This window comes from Notothenia rossii (assembly GCF_949606895.1).
Source record: "Notothenia rossii genome assembly, chromosome: 1".
In the NCBI taxonomy this organism is placed as follows: Eukaryota; Metazoa; Chordata; class Actinopteri; order Perciformes; family Nototheniidae; genus Notothenia; species Notothenia rossii.
In genome coordinates this window covers 1,176,916-1,194,517 of record NC_136912.1, presented here as the reverse complement: position 1 = coordinate 1,194,517, position 17,602 = coordinate 1,176,916, and the positions used below count along the sequence as shown (strand labels likewise).

Sequence of the window (17,602 nt, the reverse complement as noted above, 5' to 3'; positions counted from 1 at the left end):
CCCGTAATTTCAATTTCCCATTTCAGCGACCAGAGAGAGAAGGGGGGGGGGGGGGGGATATATCCAGTCTCTGATTGTGTTACGTTATTATGAAAGTGCTCTCATACTTGTTTGATTCTGAAATTGTATATATGTGTGTGTATATGGCCGCATCTGTAGTCTGTTATTGTCTCATTACACCGCACTGTGAATGAATCAAAGTAAATATCTAAGTGGTCATGAACACATCTGTCCGTCAGACAGAGGGCTGCTGTGCCTCCTGTCATCATTAATGGACGTCTCTTTAAAATGACCGCTCAGAGGAGAGGAGTTCTCATTTCTCTAACCGCCTGCTGCTTCCTCTCCTCTCTCCTCGGTTCCCCTCCTCGGCTCCTCCACTCGCATCTCCTGTGGGCGGGACTAAGTCTCGAGGATAGGAGTCGAGGAGGGGAAATTAGAGTATTGAGAAACCTCTTCTGTTACTTTAGATGAAAATAAGGAGCCCCTCCCCACTCTCTCTTTGTAACCAAATGTCCAAATGTTGGTTACAAAGAACTCAATGGAGCTCTAGAAGAGATTCAGGTGATAAGGGAGGGGGGGTTACCTTGGTTGCTGATTGGCTAATGGTTACTCAAGACAAAACATCGTTATTACATCATAAAGTGGCCAACATCTGATCAGCTCATTTTCAGACAGGTTTTTATAGAAATGGATCAAAAAGAGAGAGAATCTCAGAGGGGACACATGTTGATGTAGAAGAGACATGAAGAAGAGGGGACACATGTTGATGTAGAACAGACATGAAGAAGAGGGGACACATGTTGATGTAGAAGAGACATGACGAAGAGGGGACACATGTTGATGTAGGAGAGACATTAAGAAGAGGGGACACATGTTGATGTAGAAGAGGCATGAAAAAGAGGGGACACATGTTGATGTAGAAGAGACATGAAGAAGAGGGGACACATGTTGATGTAGAAGAGACATGAAGAAGAGGGGACACATGTTGATGTAGGAGAGACATTAAGAAGAGGGGACACATGTTGATGTAGAAGAGGCATGAAAAAGAGGGGACACATGTTGATGTAGAAGAGACATGAAGAAGAGGGGACACATGTTGATGTAGAAGAGACATGAAGAAGAGGGGACACATGTTGATGTAGAAGAGACATGAAGAAGAGGGGACACATGTTGATGTAGAAGAGGCATGGAGAAGAGGGGACACCAGTTGATGTAGAAGAGACATGGAGAAGAGGGGACACATGTTGATGTAGGAGAGACATGAAGAAGAGGGGACACATGTTGATGTAGAAGAGACATGAAGAAGAGGGGACACATGTTGATGTAGAAGAGACATGAAGAAGAGGGGACACATGTTGATGTAGAAGAGACATGAAGAAGAGGGGACACATGTTGATGTAGAAGAGACGTGAAGAAGAGGGGACACATGTTGATGTAGAACAGACATGAAGAAGAGGGGACACATGTTGATGTAGAAGAGACATGAAGAAGAGGGGACACATGTTGATGTAGAAGAGACGTGAAGAAGAGGGGACACATGTTGATGTAGAAGAGACATGAAGAAGAGGGGACACATGTTGATGAAGAAGAGACATGAAGAAGAGGGGACACATGTTGATGTAGAAGAGACATGGAGAAGAGGGGACACATGTTGATGTAGAAGAGACATGAAGAAGAGGGGACACATGTTGATGTAGAAGAGACATGAAGAAGAGGGGACACATGTTGATGTAGAAGAGACATGAGGAAGAGGGGACACATGTTGATGTAGAAGAGACATGAGGAAGAGGGGACACATGTTGATGTAGAAGAGACATGAAGAAGAGGGGACACATGTTGATGTAGAAGAGACATGAAGGAGAGGGGACACATGTTGATGAAGAAGATACATGAAGAAGAGGGGACACATGTTGATGTAGAAGAGACATGAAGAAGAGGGGACACATGTTGATGTAGAAGAGGCATGGAGAAGAGGGGACACCAGTTGATGTAGAAGAGACATGGAGAAGAGGGGACACATGTTGATGTAGGAGAGACATTAAGAAGAGGGGACCCATGTTGATGTAGAAGAGGCATGAAGAAGAGGGGACACATGTTGATGTAGAAGAGACATGAAGAAGAGGGGACACATGTTGATGTAGAAGAGACATGAAGAAGAGGGGACACATGTTGATGTAGAACAGACATGAAGAAGAGGGGACACATGTTGATGTGGAAGAGACATGAAGAAGAGGGGACACATGTTGATGTAGAAGAGACATGAAGAAGAGGGGACACATGTTGATGTAGAAGAGACATGAAGAAGAGGGGACACATGTTGATGTAGAAGAGACATGAAGAAGAGGGGACACATGTTGATGAAGAAGAGACATGAAGAAGAGGGGACACATGTTGATGTAGAAGAGACATGGAGAAGAGGGGACACATGTTGATGTAGAAGAGACATGAAGAAGAGGGGACACATGTTGATGTAGAAGAGACATGAAGAAGAGGGGACACATGTTGATGTAGAAGAGACATGGAGAAGAGGGGACACATGTTGATGTAGAAGAGACATGAAGAAGAGGGGACACATGTTGATGTAGAAGAGACATGAAGAAGAGAGGACACATGTTGATGAAGAAGAGACATGAAGAAGAGGGGACACATGTTGATGTAGAAGAGACATGGAGAAGAGGGGACACATGTTGATGTAGAAGAGACATGAAGAAGAGGGGACACATGTTGATGTAGAAGAGACATGAAGAAGAGGGGACACATGTTGATGTAGAAGAGACATGAGGAAGAGGGGACACATGTTGATGTAGAAGAGACATGAGGAAGAGGGGACACATGTTGATGTAGAAGAGACATGAAGAAGAGGGGACACATGTTGATGTAGAAGAGACATGAAGGAGAGGGGACACATGTTGATGAAGAAGATACATGAAGAAGAGGGGACACATGTTGATGTAGAAGAGACATGAAGAAGAGGGGACACATGTTGATGTAGAAGAGGCATGGAGAAGAGGGGACACCAGTTGATGTAGAAGAGACATGGAGAAGAGGGGACACATGTTGATGTAGGAGAGGCATGAAGAAGAGGGGACACATGTTGATGTAGAAGAGACATGAAGAAGAGGGGACACATGTTGATGTAGAAGAGACATGAAGAAGAGGGGACACATGTTGATGTAGAACAGACATGAAGAAGAGGGGACACATGTTGATGTAGAAGAGACATGAAGAAGAGGGGACACATGTTGATGTAGAAGAGACATGAAGAAGAGGGGACACATGTTGATGTAGAACAGACATGAAGAAGAGGGGACACATGTTGATGTAGAAGAGACGTGAAGAAGAGGGGACACATGTTGATGTAGAAGAGACATGAAGAAGAGGGGACACATGTTGATGTGGAAGAGACATGAAGAAGAGGGGACACATGTTGATGTAGAAGAGACATGAAGAAGAGGGGACACATGTTGATGTAGAAGAGACATGAAGAAGAGGGGACACATGTTGATGTGGAAGAGACATGAAGAAGAGGGGACACATGTTGATGTAGAAGAGACATGAAGAAGAGGGGACACATGTTGATGAAGAAGAGACATGAAGAAGAGGGGACACATGTTGATGTAGAAGAGACATGGAGAAGAGGGGACACATGTTGATGTAGAAGAGACATGAAGAAGAGGGGACACATGTTGATGTAGAAGAGACATGAAGAAGAGGGGACACATGTTGATGTAGAAGAGACATGGAGAAGAGAGGACACATGTTGATGTAGAAGAGACATGAAGAAGAGGGGACACATGTTGATGTAGAAGAGACATGAGGAAGAGGGGACACATGTTGATGTAGAAGAGACATGGAGAAGAGGGGACACATGTTGATGTAGAAGAGACATGAGGAAGAGGGGACACATGTTGATGTAGAAGAGACATGAGGAAGAGGGGACACATGTTGATGTAGAAGAGACATGAAGAAGAGGGGACACATGTTGATGTAGAAGAGACATGAAGAAGAGGGGACACATGTTGATGTAGAAGAGACATGAAGAAGAGAGGACACGTGTTGATGTAGAAGAGACATGAAGAAGAGGGGACACATGTTGATGTGGAAGAGACATGAAGAAGAGGGGACACATGTTGATGTAGAAGAGACATGAAGAAGAGGGGACACATGTTGATGTAGAAGAGACATGAAGAAGAGGGGACACATGTTGATGTAGAAGAGACGTGAAGAAGAGGGGACACATGTTGATGTAGAACAGACATGAAGAAGAGGGGACACATGTTGATGTAGAAGAGACATGAAGAAGAGGGGACACATGTTGATGTAGGAGAGACATTAAGAAGAGGGGACACATGTTGATGTAGAGGAGACATGAAGAAGAGGGGACACATGTTGATGTAGAGGAGACATGAAGAAGAGGGGACACATGTTGATGTAGAGGAGACATGGAGAAGAGGGGACACATGTTGATGTAGAAGAGGCATGAAGAAGAGGGGACACATGTTGATGTAGAAGAGACATGAAGAAGAGGGGACACATGTTGATGTAGAAGAGACATGAAGAAGAGGGGACACATGTTGATGTAGAAGAGACATGAAGAAGAGGGGACACATGTTGATGTAGAAGAGACATGAAGAAGAGGGGACACATGTTGATGTAGAAGAGACATGAAGAAGAGGGGACACATGTTGATGTAGAAGAGGCATGAAGAAGAGGGGACACATGTTGATGTAGAAGAGACATGAAGAAGAGGGGACACATGTTGATGTAGAAGAGACATGAAGAAGAGGGGACACATGTTGATGTAGAAGAGACATGAAGAAGAGGGGACACATGTTGATGTAGAAGAGACGTGAAGAAGAGGGGACACATGTTGATGTAGAAGAGATATGGAGAAGAGAGGACACATGTTGATGTAGAAGAGACATGAGGAAGAGGGGACACATGTTGATGTAGAAGAGACATGGAGAAGAGGGGACACATGTTGATGTAGAAGAGACATGAGGAAGAGGGGACACATGTTGATGTAGAAGAGACATGAGGAAGAGGGGACACATGTTGATGAAGAAGATACATGAAGAAGAGGGGACACATGTTGATGTAGAAGAGACATGAGGAAGAGGGGACACATGTTGATGTAGAAGAGACATGGAGAAGAGGGGACACATGTTGATGTAGAAGAGACATGAGGAAGAGGGGACACATGTTGATGTAGAAGAGACATGAGGAAGAGGGGACACATGTTGATGTAGAAGAGACATGAAGAAGAGGGGACACATGTTGATGTAGAAGAGACATGAAGAAGAGGGGACACATGTTGATGTAGAAGAGACATGAAGAAGAGAGGACACGTGTTGATGTAGAAGAGACATGAAGAAGAGGGGACACATGTTGATGTGGAAGAGACATGAAGAAGAGGGGACACATGTTGATGTAGAAGAGACATGAAGAAGAGGGGACACATGTTGATGTAGAAGAGACATGAAGAAGAGGGGACACATGTTGATGTAGAAGAGACGTGAAGAAGAGGGGACACATGTTGATGTAGAACAGACATGAAGAAGAGGGGACACATGTTGATGTAGAAGAGACATGAAGAAGAGGGGACACATGTTGATGTAGGAGAGACATTAAGAAGAGGGGACACATGTTGATGTAGAGGAGACATGAAGAAGAGGGGACACATGTTGATGTAGAGGAGACATGAAGAAGAGGGGACACATGTTGATGTAGAGGAGACATGGAGAAGAGGGGACACATGTTGATGTAGAAGAGGCATGAAGAAGAGGGGACACATGTTGATGTAGAAGAGACATGAAGAAGAGGGGACACATGTTGATGTAGAAGAGACATGAAGAAGAGGGGACACATGTTGATGTAGAAGAGACATGAAGAAGAGGGGACACATGTTGATGTAGAAGAGACATGAAGAAGAGGGGACACATGTTGATGTAGAAGAGACATGAAGAAGAGGGGACACATGTTGATGTAGAAGAGGCATGAAGAAGAGGGGACACATGTTGATGTAGAAGAGACATGAAGAAGAGGGGACACATGTTGATGTAGAAGAGACATGAAGAAGAGGGGACACATGTTGATGTAGAAGAGACATGAAGAAGAGGGGACACATGTTGATGTAGAAGAGACGTGAAGAAGAGGGGACACATGTTGATGTAGAAGAGATATGGAGAAGAGAGGACACATGTTGATGTAGAAGAGACATGAGGAAGAGGGGACACATGTTGATGTAGAAGAGACATGGAGAAGAGGGGACACATGTTGATGTAGAAGAGACATGAGGAAGAGGGGACACATGTTGATGTAGAAGAGACATGAGGAAGAGGGGACACATGTTGATGAAGAAGATACATGAAGAAGAGGGGACACATGTTGATGTAGAAGAGACATGGAGAAGAGGGGACACATGTTGATGTAGGAGAGACATTAAGAAGAGGGGACACATGTTGATGTAGAAGAGGCATGAAGAAGAGGGGACACATGTTGATGTAGAAGAGACATGAAGAAGAGGGGACACATGTTGATGTAGAAGAGACATGAAGAAGAGGGGACACATGTTGATGTAGAAGAGACATGAAGAAGAGGGGACACATGTTGATGTAGAAGAGACATGAAGAAGAGGGGACACATGTTGATGTAGAAGAGACATGAAGAAGAGGGGACACATGTTGATGTAGAAGAGACATGAAGAAGAGGGGACACATGTTGATGTAGAAGAGGCATGAAGAAGAGGGGACACATGTTGATGTAGAAGAGACATGAAGAAAAGGGGACACATGTTGATGTAGAAGAGACATGGAGAAGAGGGGACACATGTTGATGTAGAAGAGACATTAAGAAGAGAGGACACATGTTGATGTAGAAGAGACATGGAGAAGAGGGGACACATGTTGATGTAGAAGAGACATTAAGAAGAGGGGACACATGTTGATGTAGAAGAGACATGGAGAAGAGGGGACACATGTTGATGTAGAAGAGACATGAAGAAGAGGGGACACATGTTGATGAAGAAGAGACATGAAGAAGAGGGGACACATGTTGATGTAGAAGAGACATGGAGAAGAGGGGACACATGTTGATGTAGAAGAGACATGAAGAAGAGGGGACACATGTTGATGTAGAAGAGACGTGAAGAAGAGGGGACACATGTTGATGTAGAAGAGACATGAAGAAGAGGGGACACATGTTGATGTAGAAGAGACGTGAAGAAGAGGGGACACATGTTGATGTAGAAGAGACATGAAGAAGAGGGGACACATGTTGATGAAGAAGAGACATGAAGAAGAGGACATGTTGATGTAGAAGAGACATGGAGAAGAGGGGACACATGTATGATATAGGTGACCTTTAGAGTACATTTTAAAAAAGAAGAAAGAAAGTTACCCTCAGATCAGAGGCCGCCTCCCCCTTTCTCTCAGGGAGGGGGGAGATGGGTCTGAACTCTGTGGAGCTCCTCCTCTGATTGGACGAGAGAGGAGGAGGGGGGTGAGGGGGGGGTTTGGTCTCTGAAGCCGCCTCCCCCTTTCTCTCAGGGAGGGGGGAGGAGCAGGAGGAGGCTCTGCGATTGGGCGTGGCCGGGGGCGGGACATCTCCAAAGCTGCTCTCTGATTGGTCGGTGTAGCTGTCAGTCGGGTCCAGCAGGTTGTTCATGCTGTGGCTCCGCAGAGAAACACCACTGAGGGGGGGGGGGGGGGGGGGAGATATTTTAGTGATTTATAACAGATTGACAGATAAGAGAACATGTGTATTACTTAAAGACTTTATAGTATTTCCTAATTAACCAAATAAATTACATTTTCTGTCATTTTAGTCTAATATTTTCAATCAGATCTGAGTTTTTGATATCTAGCTGTAAATGAAAAAAGTGCTCGTACAAATGTGAGGAATTCAGTGTCTTGTTCAAAACAAGGAAATCAAAATAAAGTAAAATTAAAATGCATGCTTTATGTATATATTCCTTCTTATACAACAATACACCTTTTCCAAAAATAAATATACAAAAACGAATCCATTCTGGGAACCTGAAAGTAAACAAGCAAACAAACCCCGGAAAGTAATTCAAATGTTATTAAAAAGTCGAGACTAGCGAAGTTTCATTAATCATTTAAAACTATTATAATCTAGGAGGATTTCTCTAAAGTAACAATATAATAAAGCACACTTTACAAATGTAACCTAAAGTGCCATACACTCAAACTGGGGCTCACAGACAATTAATAAGACAAAAGAAAGACAGAAGATATGAGAAATATAAATGTAAAGACGCCTGAAAATAATAATATTTAGAAAATGAGTAAAAAACTATGAGAATGACTTAAATTTTGAGCAAATCAGAGGAAAAGTGTTTCATATCCAGAGTTGGGTGTAACGCGTTACCAAGTACACACCCTTTGACGGACTCAACTAGTGGTTACTACATTATTCAGAAGTTTACAGTAACTCTGGATAATAACACGGTGGGTTTCTCTGTTCCTGTCCCTCTCCTGACAGCCCGTCTGTGTCTCATGCAGCTCGCTGATCCAGTGAACGAGTGACCCGACACGACAGTAAATAATAAACATGTATAACTAGTTTAGCTAGTTCCAGGGGTAGATAAGATTGGTCTAACTTTTAACATTTTAAATATTTCAAGTCACTCGAGGGACTTCCACCGCAGATTTATATTTTCGTAACATTTGCGCGACTTGTCCACATGCAGCCGTCACAGGGGTTGAGCTGCAGTGCAGAGACAGAGACATCAACAGCTAGAGGTATGTCCATTATTTTAAATGTGTCAGAAGAAAGGACATGAATGTGACGGTAAGGTGCACTGCTGCAAACACAACAACATCAAACCTCTCCAAGCACCTGCAGAGGCAACATGCTAACACCAAGCTAGTAGCTAAAGACCCCCGAACCCAGAGGGATGATGTTGAGTGAGTGCAGACTCCAAACAAACAGCAAAAACTAGAATGTTCACCGTTATTAACTTGTGTTATGTCTTCCTTATTTAGTGGGAATGCTTCCCACTCTCTGTTATGCTACGCACAAAATTCTTTATTATTCCGCCGGGTTATTTTGCGTTGCTTCTTCTCCCACATTGAACATCGCAGAAACTCCGTTCAAACATCCAAACGTTAACAGAAACAACATGCTGGGACGAAGCTAGTAGCTAAGACCACAGACCACAGACCCAGACTCATCCGACGCCACTCCACCTCCACCTCAGCAACAGCGGCTGGATTTCAACCGAGGGACTGCTAGCCAGGGAAAAGCTGATAAAGCCATTGCACGGTATGTTGTAGAACACATGCAGGCAATTTCTACTATTGCTATTTCTTGATCAACAGATTGTATTATTCTCCAATGCAGTAACAGTACTGAAATGAAGGCTATAAGGGCATTAATGGGAGCCCTTTTTTTAAGTAACTAATGCGTTACTGTTCACAGTAACACGTTACTTTTTGGTGTAAGTAATCAGTAAAGTAACTGAGTTGCTTTCGGTCGGGAATCAATGGCTATTACTTTTATCATTCTTCAGACTTCAACAATCTTCATGCAACTTCAACTGCTAACTGCCCCTTCATACTTTCACTCAGAAACCTCTTTACCAGACCAGACTTCAGATAATGGTTAATGGTCCTGCCCTCAACAGCTCTACGTCAATTATCGGGTTTCATCATATGCCGTTTCCCTCGCCATAAAACACGATGTCGCTGTAACTCCAATGGACACGGCCCGATCGCCCCCCAAACTTCGCTTGTATATCACCGGTCCATGTCTCAACAGCTTTACGCCAAATCTGAGATCTCACCATAGGCTGTTAAAACGCCATAAAACACGATGTCGCTATTAACTCCTATGAACATTTTCAAAAGTGCTCAAACTTCACATGTGTGCTAACAGTCCAGCCGTGAAGACATCTACGGGACAGTTTTGAGATTTCTTCAAATGCCGTTGCCATGGCAACACAATACTCGCCATGAAACACGGTTTTCTCATAACTTCAGTGAAAATGCTCCAAATGGCCCAACACTTCACAGGTTTGGTAACGATGCAGCCATCAACGCATCTAAGCACATTATGGGATGTCATCAAATGCTGTTGGCATGGCGACAGATCATTCACCATCAAGTTAGTTCAAAAGTTTGCAGTTCAAATATTCTGCTGCTTTCCCAAGCCTTTTTACTTTCTTTTCTTCTCTCATCACACATTCAAGCCCCCAGTGTTCATGTATCATTTCATTCTAAATTATTCACTTTCTTCTTAGACATTACATTTCAGCATCGCAGTTTAGAGTCAGCTTTTCAGCATAAAGCATTCCCACTAGCAATTTCTTCAGGAATTGCATTCTCTCGTTGCAATAGTAATTGTTATGAGTGTGCACATGTAGGCCTAAGTTTTAAGTTTTGGCTATAGCCTGTTGCTGAGTAATGCAAAAGTAATGTAAAGAAACAAGTAAAGTGACGAGTAACTTTATGAGAGTAACGAAGTAAAGTAATATATTACTTTTTTTTTTAAAGCAATGTGTAATATATTACTTTAATATATAGAATAATGACCCCATCTATGTTCATATCCCAAATGCTCTGACATTATTTCCTACCTGGTTGCTAAAGTGTTGGAGAAATCCTCCACAGGAACAACGTAGGCCGCAGGAAACCAGCCCTGCCTGAGGACAGAGGACACAGGTGAGAAACCAGATAAATAGGTGAGGAAACAGGTGAGGAACCAGAGAGACAGGTAAGGAACCAGAGAAACAGGTGAGGAACCAGAGAGACAGGTAAGGAACCAAAGAGACAGGTGAGGAGACAGAGTGACAGGTGAGGAACCAGAGAGACAGGTGAGGAACCAGAGAGACAGGTGAGGAACCACGTGAGGAACCAGGTGAGGAAACAGGTGAGGAAACAGAGACAGGTGAGGAAACAGGTGAGGAACCAGGTGAGGAAACAGGTGAGGAAACAGGTGAGGAAACAGAGACAGGTGAGGAAACAGGTGAGGAACCAGGTGAGGAAACAGGTGAGGAACCAGAGAAACAAGTGAGGAACCAGGTGAATAACCAGGTGAGGAACCAGGTGAGGAACCAGGTGAGGAACCAGGTGAGGAACCAAAGAGACAGGTGAGGAACCAGGTGAGGAACCAGGTGAGGAACCAGGTGAGGAACCAGGTGAGGAATCAGGTGAGTAACCAGGTGAGGAAACAGGTGAGGAACCAGGTGAGGAAACAGGTGAGGAACCAGGTGAGTAACCAGATGAGGAACCAGGTGAGGAACCAGGTGAGGAATCAGGTGAGTAACCAGGTGAGGAAACAGGTGAGGAAACAGGTGAGGAACCAGGTGAGTAACCAGATGAGGAACCAGGTGAGGAACCAGGTGAGGAATCAGGTGAGTAACCAGGTGAGGAAACAGGTGAGGAAACAGAGACAGGTGAGGAACCATATAAACAGGTGAGGAACCAGGTGAGGAACCAGGTGAGGAAACAGGTGAGGAAACAGAGACAGGTGAGGAACCATATAAACAGGTGAGGAACCAGGTGAGGAAACAGGTGAGGAAACAGAGACAGGTTAGGAAACAGGGAGACAGGTGAGGAAACAGAGAGACAGGTGAGGAAACAGGCGAGGATACATAGTGACAGCTGAGGAAACAGGACACACACACACACACACACACACACACACACACACACACACACACACACACACACACACACACACACACACACACACACACACACACACACACACACACACACACACACACACACACACACACACACACACACACACACACACACACACACACACACACACACCCTCTCTCACACACACACCCTCTCTCTCTCACCTCAGGTTGTCAGAGCGCCCGTACAGCCAGCCGTTTCTTTGCTCCAGCACTAACACAGTGATGGTCTCCCCCCTGCAGAAGGGAAGGAGCTTAGGGTTTGAGGAGGAGGGGTGAGACACCAGCGCCCTCATGGCTCTGCCCCCCCCTCCCAGACCCAGAGACTCCCCCACTGAGCTGGAGCGAGAGCGGCTACAAGGGAGGGGGGAGGGTGCTGGGGTGGGGGGGGGGGGGGGAGGAGCAAGTGGGAGAGGAGGAGGATGTTTATATATTTGTTGTTATTATTGATGCATTGTCTTGTTTTTAAGTAAACAAACAGCTGGGTCGCTTGTGATTCTCACATGGGGGTCAAAACACTTTATAAAACCCATGATGAATAATAACGATTATATTCAGCCTCATTACAATCTGACTCTTTAAAGGTCACCTATTATGCAAAATCCACTTTTTAATGTCTCATCACCATGTGTCCCCTCTTCTCCATGTCTCTTCTACATCAACATGTGTCCCCTCTTCTCCATGTCTCTTCTACATCAACATGTGTCCCCTCTTCTCCATGTCTCTTCTACATCAACATGTCTCCCCTCTTCTCCATGTCTCTTCTACATCAACATGTGTCCCCTCTTCTCCATGTCTCCCCTACATCAACATGTGTCCCCTCTTCTTCATGTCTCTTCTACATCAACATGTGTCCCCTCTTCTTCATGTCTCTTCTACATCATAATGTGTCCCCTCTTCTCCATGTCTCTTCTACATCAACATGTGTCCCCTCTTCTTCATGTCTCTTCTACATCAACATGTGTCCTCTCTTCTCCATGTCTCCCCTACATCAACATGTGTCCCCTCTTCTTCATGTCTCTTCTACATCATAATGTGTCCCCTCTTCTCCATGTCTCTTCTACATCAACATGTGTCCCCTCTTCTTCATGTCTCTTCTACATCAACATGTGTCCCCTCTTCCTCATGTCTCTTCTACATCAACATGTGTCCCCTCTTCTTCATGTCTCTTCTACATCAACATGTGTCCCCTCTTCTTCATGTCTCTTCTACATCATAATGTGTCCCCTCTTCTCCATGTCTCTTCTACATCAACATGTGTCCCCTCTTCTTCATGTCTCTTCTACATCAACATGTGTCCTCTCTTCTCCATGTCTCTTCTACATCAACATGTGTCCTCTCTTCTCCATGTCTCCCCTACATCAACATGTGTCCCCTCTTCTTCATGTCTCTTCTACATCATAATGTGTCCCCTCTTCTCCATGTCTCTTCTACATCAACATGTGTCCCCTCTTCTTCATGTCTCTTCTACATCAACATGTGTCCCCTCTTCTTCATGTCTCTTCTACATCAACATGTGTCCCCTCTTCTCCATGTCTCCCCTACATCAACATGTGTCCCCTCTTCTCCATGTCTCCCCTACATCATAATGTGTCCCCTCTTCTCCATGTCTCTTCTACATCAACATGTGTCCCCTCTTCTCCATGTCTCTTCTACATCAACATGTGTCCCCTCTTCTCCATGTCTCCCCTACATCAACATGTGTCCCCTCTTCTTCATGTCTCTTCTACATCAACATGTGTCCCCTCTTCTTCTTGTCTCTTCTACATCAACATGTGTCCCCTCTTCTTCATGTCTCTTCTACATCAACATGTGTCCCCTCTTCTTCATGTCTCTTCTACATCAACATGTGTCCCCTCTTCTTCATGTCTCTTCTACATCAACATGTGTCCCCTCTTCTTCATGTCTCTTCTACATCAACATGTGTCCTCTCTTCTTCATGTCTCTTCTACATCAACATGTGTCCCCTCTTCTTCATGTCTCTTCTACATCAACATGTGTCCCCTCTTCTTCATGTCTCTTCTACATCAACATGTGTCCCCTCTTCTTCATGTCTCTTCTACATCAACATGTGTCCCCTCTTCTTCATGTCTCTTCTACATCAACATGTGTCCTCTCTTCTTCATGTCTCTTCTACATCAACATGTGTCCCCTCTTCTCCATGTCTCTTCTACATCAACATGTGTCCCCTTTTCTTCATGTCTCTTCTACATCAACATGTGTCCCCTCTTCTTCATGTCTCTTCTACATCAACATGTGTCCCCTCTTCCTCATGTCTCTTCTACATCAACTTGTGTCCCCTCTTCTTCATGTCTCTTCTACATCAACATGTGTCCCCTCTTCTTCATGTCTCTTCTACATCAACATGTGTCCCCTCTTCCTCATGTCTCTTCTACATCAACATGTGTCCCCTCTTCTCCATGTCTCTTCTACATCAACATGTGTCCTCTCTTCTTCATGTCTCTTCTACATCAACATGTGTCCCCTCTTCTTCATGTCTCTTCTACATCAACATGTGTCCCCTCTTCTTCATGTCTCTTCTACATCAACATGTGTCCCCTCTTCTTCATGTCTCTTCTACATCAACATGTGTCCCCTCTTCTTCATGTCTCTTCTACATCAACATGTGTCCTCTCTTCTTCATGTCTCTTCTACATCAACATGTGTCCCCTCTTCTTCATGTCTCTTCTACATCAACATGTGTCCCCTCTTCTTCATGTCTCTTCTACATCAACATGTGTCCCCTCTTCTTCATGTCTCTTCTACATCAACATGTGTCCTCTCTTCTTCATGTCTCTTCTACATCAACATGTGTCCCCTCTTCTTCATGTCTCTTCTACATCAACATGTGTCCTCTCTTCTTCATGTCTCTTCTACATCAACATGTGTCCCCTCTTCTTCATGTCTCTTCTACATCAACATGTGTCCCCTCTTCTTCATGTCTCTTCTATATCAACATGTGTCCCCTCTTCTTCATGTCTCTTCTACATCAACATGTGTCCCCTCTTCTTCATGTCTCTTCTACATCAACATGTGTCCTCTCTTCTTCATGTCTCTTCCACATCAACATGTGTCCCATCTTCTTCATGTCTCTTCTACATCAACATGTGTCCCCTCTTCTTCATGTCTCTTCTACATCAACATGTGTCCTCTCTTCTTCATGTCTCTTCTACATCAACATGTGTCCCCTCTTCTTCATGTCTCTTCTACATCAACATGTGTCCCCTCTTCTTCATGTCTTTTCTACATCAACATGTGTCCTCTCTTCTTCATGTCTCTTCTACATCAACATGTGTCCCCTCTTCTTCATGTCTCTTCCACATCAACATGTGTCCCCTCTTCTTCATGTCTCTTCTACATCAACATGTGTCCTCTCTTCTTCGTGTCTCTTCTACATCAACATGTGTCCCCTCTTCTGCATGTCTCTTCTACATCAACATGTGTCGCCTCTTCTTCATGTCTCTTCTACATCAACATGTGTCCCCTCTTCTTCATGTCTCTTCTACATCAACATTTGTCCCCTCTTCTCCATGTCTCTTCTACATCAACATGTGTCCCCTCTTCTCCATGTCTCTTCTACATCAACATGTGTCCCCTCTTCTTCATGTCTCTTCTACATCAACATGTGTCCCCTCTTCTCCATGTCTCTTCTACATCAACATGTGTCCCCTCTTCTTCATGTCTCTTCTACATCAACATGTGTTCCCTCTTCTTCATGTCTCTTCTACATCAACATGTGTCCCCTCTTCTTCATGTCTCTTCTACATCAACATGTGTCCCCTCTTCTCTATGTCTCTTCTACATCAACATGTGTCCCCTCTTCTCTATGTCTCTTCTACATCAACATGTGTCCCCTCTTCTTCATGTCTCTTCTACATCAACATGTGTCCCCTCTTCTCCATGTCTCTTCTACATCAACATGTGTCCCCTCTTCTCCATGTCTCTTCTACATCAACATGTGTCCCCTCTTCTTCATGTCTCTCCTACATCAACATGTGTCCCCTCTTCTTCATGTCTCTTCTACATCAACATGTGTCCCCTCTTCTCCATGTCTCTTCTACATCAACATGTGTCCCCTCTTCTCCATGTCTCCCCTACATCAACATGTGTCCCCTCTTCTCCATGTCTCTTCTACATCAACATGTGTCCCCTCTTCTTCATGTCTCTTCTACATCAACATGTGTCCCCTCTTCTCCATGTCTCCCCTACATCAACATGTGTCCCCTCTTCTTCATGTCTCTTCTACATCAACATGTGTCCCCTCTTCCTCATGTCTCTTCTACATCAACATGTGTCCCCTCTTCTTCATGTCTCTTCTACATCAACATGTGTCCCCTCTTCTCCATGTCTCCCCTACATCAACATGTGTCCCCTCTTCTTCATGTCTCTTCTACATCAACATGTGTCCCCTCTTCTCCATGTCTCTTCTACATCAACATGTGTCCCCTCTTCTCCATGTCTCCCCTACATCAACATGTGTCCCCTCTTCTTCATGTCTCTTCTACATCAACATGTGTCCCCTCTTCTTCATGTCTCTTCTACATCAACATGTGTCCCCTCTTCTTCATGTCTCTTCTACATCGACATGTGTCCCCTCTTCTCCATGTCTCTTCTACATCAACATGTGTCCCCTCTTCTTCATGTCTCTTCTACATCAACATGTGTCCCCTCTTCTTCATGTCTCTTCTACATCAACATGTGTCCTCTCTTCTTCATGTCTCTTCTACATCAACATGTGTCCCCTCTTCTTCATGTCTCTTCTTCATCAACATGTGTCCCCTCTTCTTCATGTCTCTTCTACATCAACATGTGTCCCCTCTTCTTCATGTCTCTTCTACATCAGCATGTGTCCCCTCTTCTTCATGTCTCTTCTACATCAACATGTGTCCCCTCTTCTTCATGTCTCTTCTACATCAACATGTGTCCCCTCTTCTTCATGTCTCTTCTACATCAACATGTGTCCTCTCTTCTTCATGTCTCTTCTACATCAACATGTGTCCCCTCTTCTCCATGTCTCTTCTTCATCAACATGTGTCCCCTCTTCTTCATGTCTCTTCTACATCAACATGTGTCCCCTCTTCTTCATGTCTCTTCTACATCAACATGTGTCCCCTCTTCTTCATGTCTCTTCTACATCAACATGTGTCCCCTCTTCTTCATGTCTCTTCTACATCAGCATGTGTCCCCTGTTCTTCATGTCTCATCTACATCAACATGTGTCCCCTCTTCTCCATGTCTCTTCTTCATCAACATGTGTCCCCTCTTCTTCATGTCTCTTCTACATCAACATGTGTCCCCTCTTCTTCATGTCTCTTCTACATCAACATGTGTCCCCTCTTCTTCCTGTCTCTTCTTCATCAACATGTGTCCCCTCTTCTTCATGTCTCTTCTACATCAACATGTGTCCCCTCTTCTTCATGTCTCTTCTACATCAACATGTGTCCCCTCTTCTTCATGTCTCTTCTACATCAACATGTGTCCCCTCTGTGGAAAGAGACTCTGAAAGTTTCAGGAACAAAGATTCTCTCTCTTTTTGTTTTGATCCATTTCTATAAAAACCTGTCTGAAAATGAGCTGATCAGATTTTGATGTCATAACGATGACAAACCCCTTATCACCTGACTCTCCTCCTAGAGCACCATTAGGCGCTTTCACACCGGAGTACTTTTCCCACTTTAGTTCCGATAGTTCTTGAGACCAAAAAGATCTGGAACTAGAACTTTGTTTTGGGAACCTTTTCCCAATTTGCCTAATCCTCCCTCGGGGACTTATTCCGGTGTGAACGCGATTTACTAGATAGTTCCAGGAAATAAAAGTTCCGGGGACTATTCCTGGGAAAAGTAATTGGTGTGAACGCGCCTATTGTGTTATTTGTAACATCTAAAGTAACAGACAGAGAATGAGCACAGAATCAGAGGGGATTATGGGTAA

The 17,602-nt window shown here is 44.2% G+C and overlaps 1 protein-coding gene across 1 annotated transcript in view; it reads right to left on the bottom strand.

The window, feature by feature from the left end:
* Positions 1–17,602, bottom strand: part of baiap2l2b (BAR/IMD domain containing adaptor protein 2 like 2b) — a gene marked incomplete at its 5' end in the record, with an annotated part of 37,322 nt that overhangs the window by 3,126 nt on the left and 16,594 nt on the right. Inside the window, 3 exons of the mRNA XM_079659516.1 lie at positions 7,399–7,690; positions 10,601–10,666; positions 11,837–12,047. Of these exons, the coding sequence (XP_079515642.1) occupies positions 7,399–7,690; positions 10,601–10,666; positions 11,837–12,047 (569 nt within the window). The remainder of the gene's footprint in view (positions 1–7,398; positions 7,691–10,600; positions 10,667–11,836; positions 12,048–17,602) is intronic.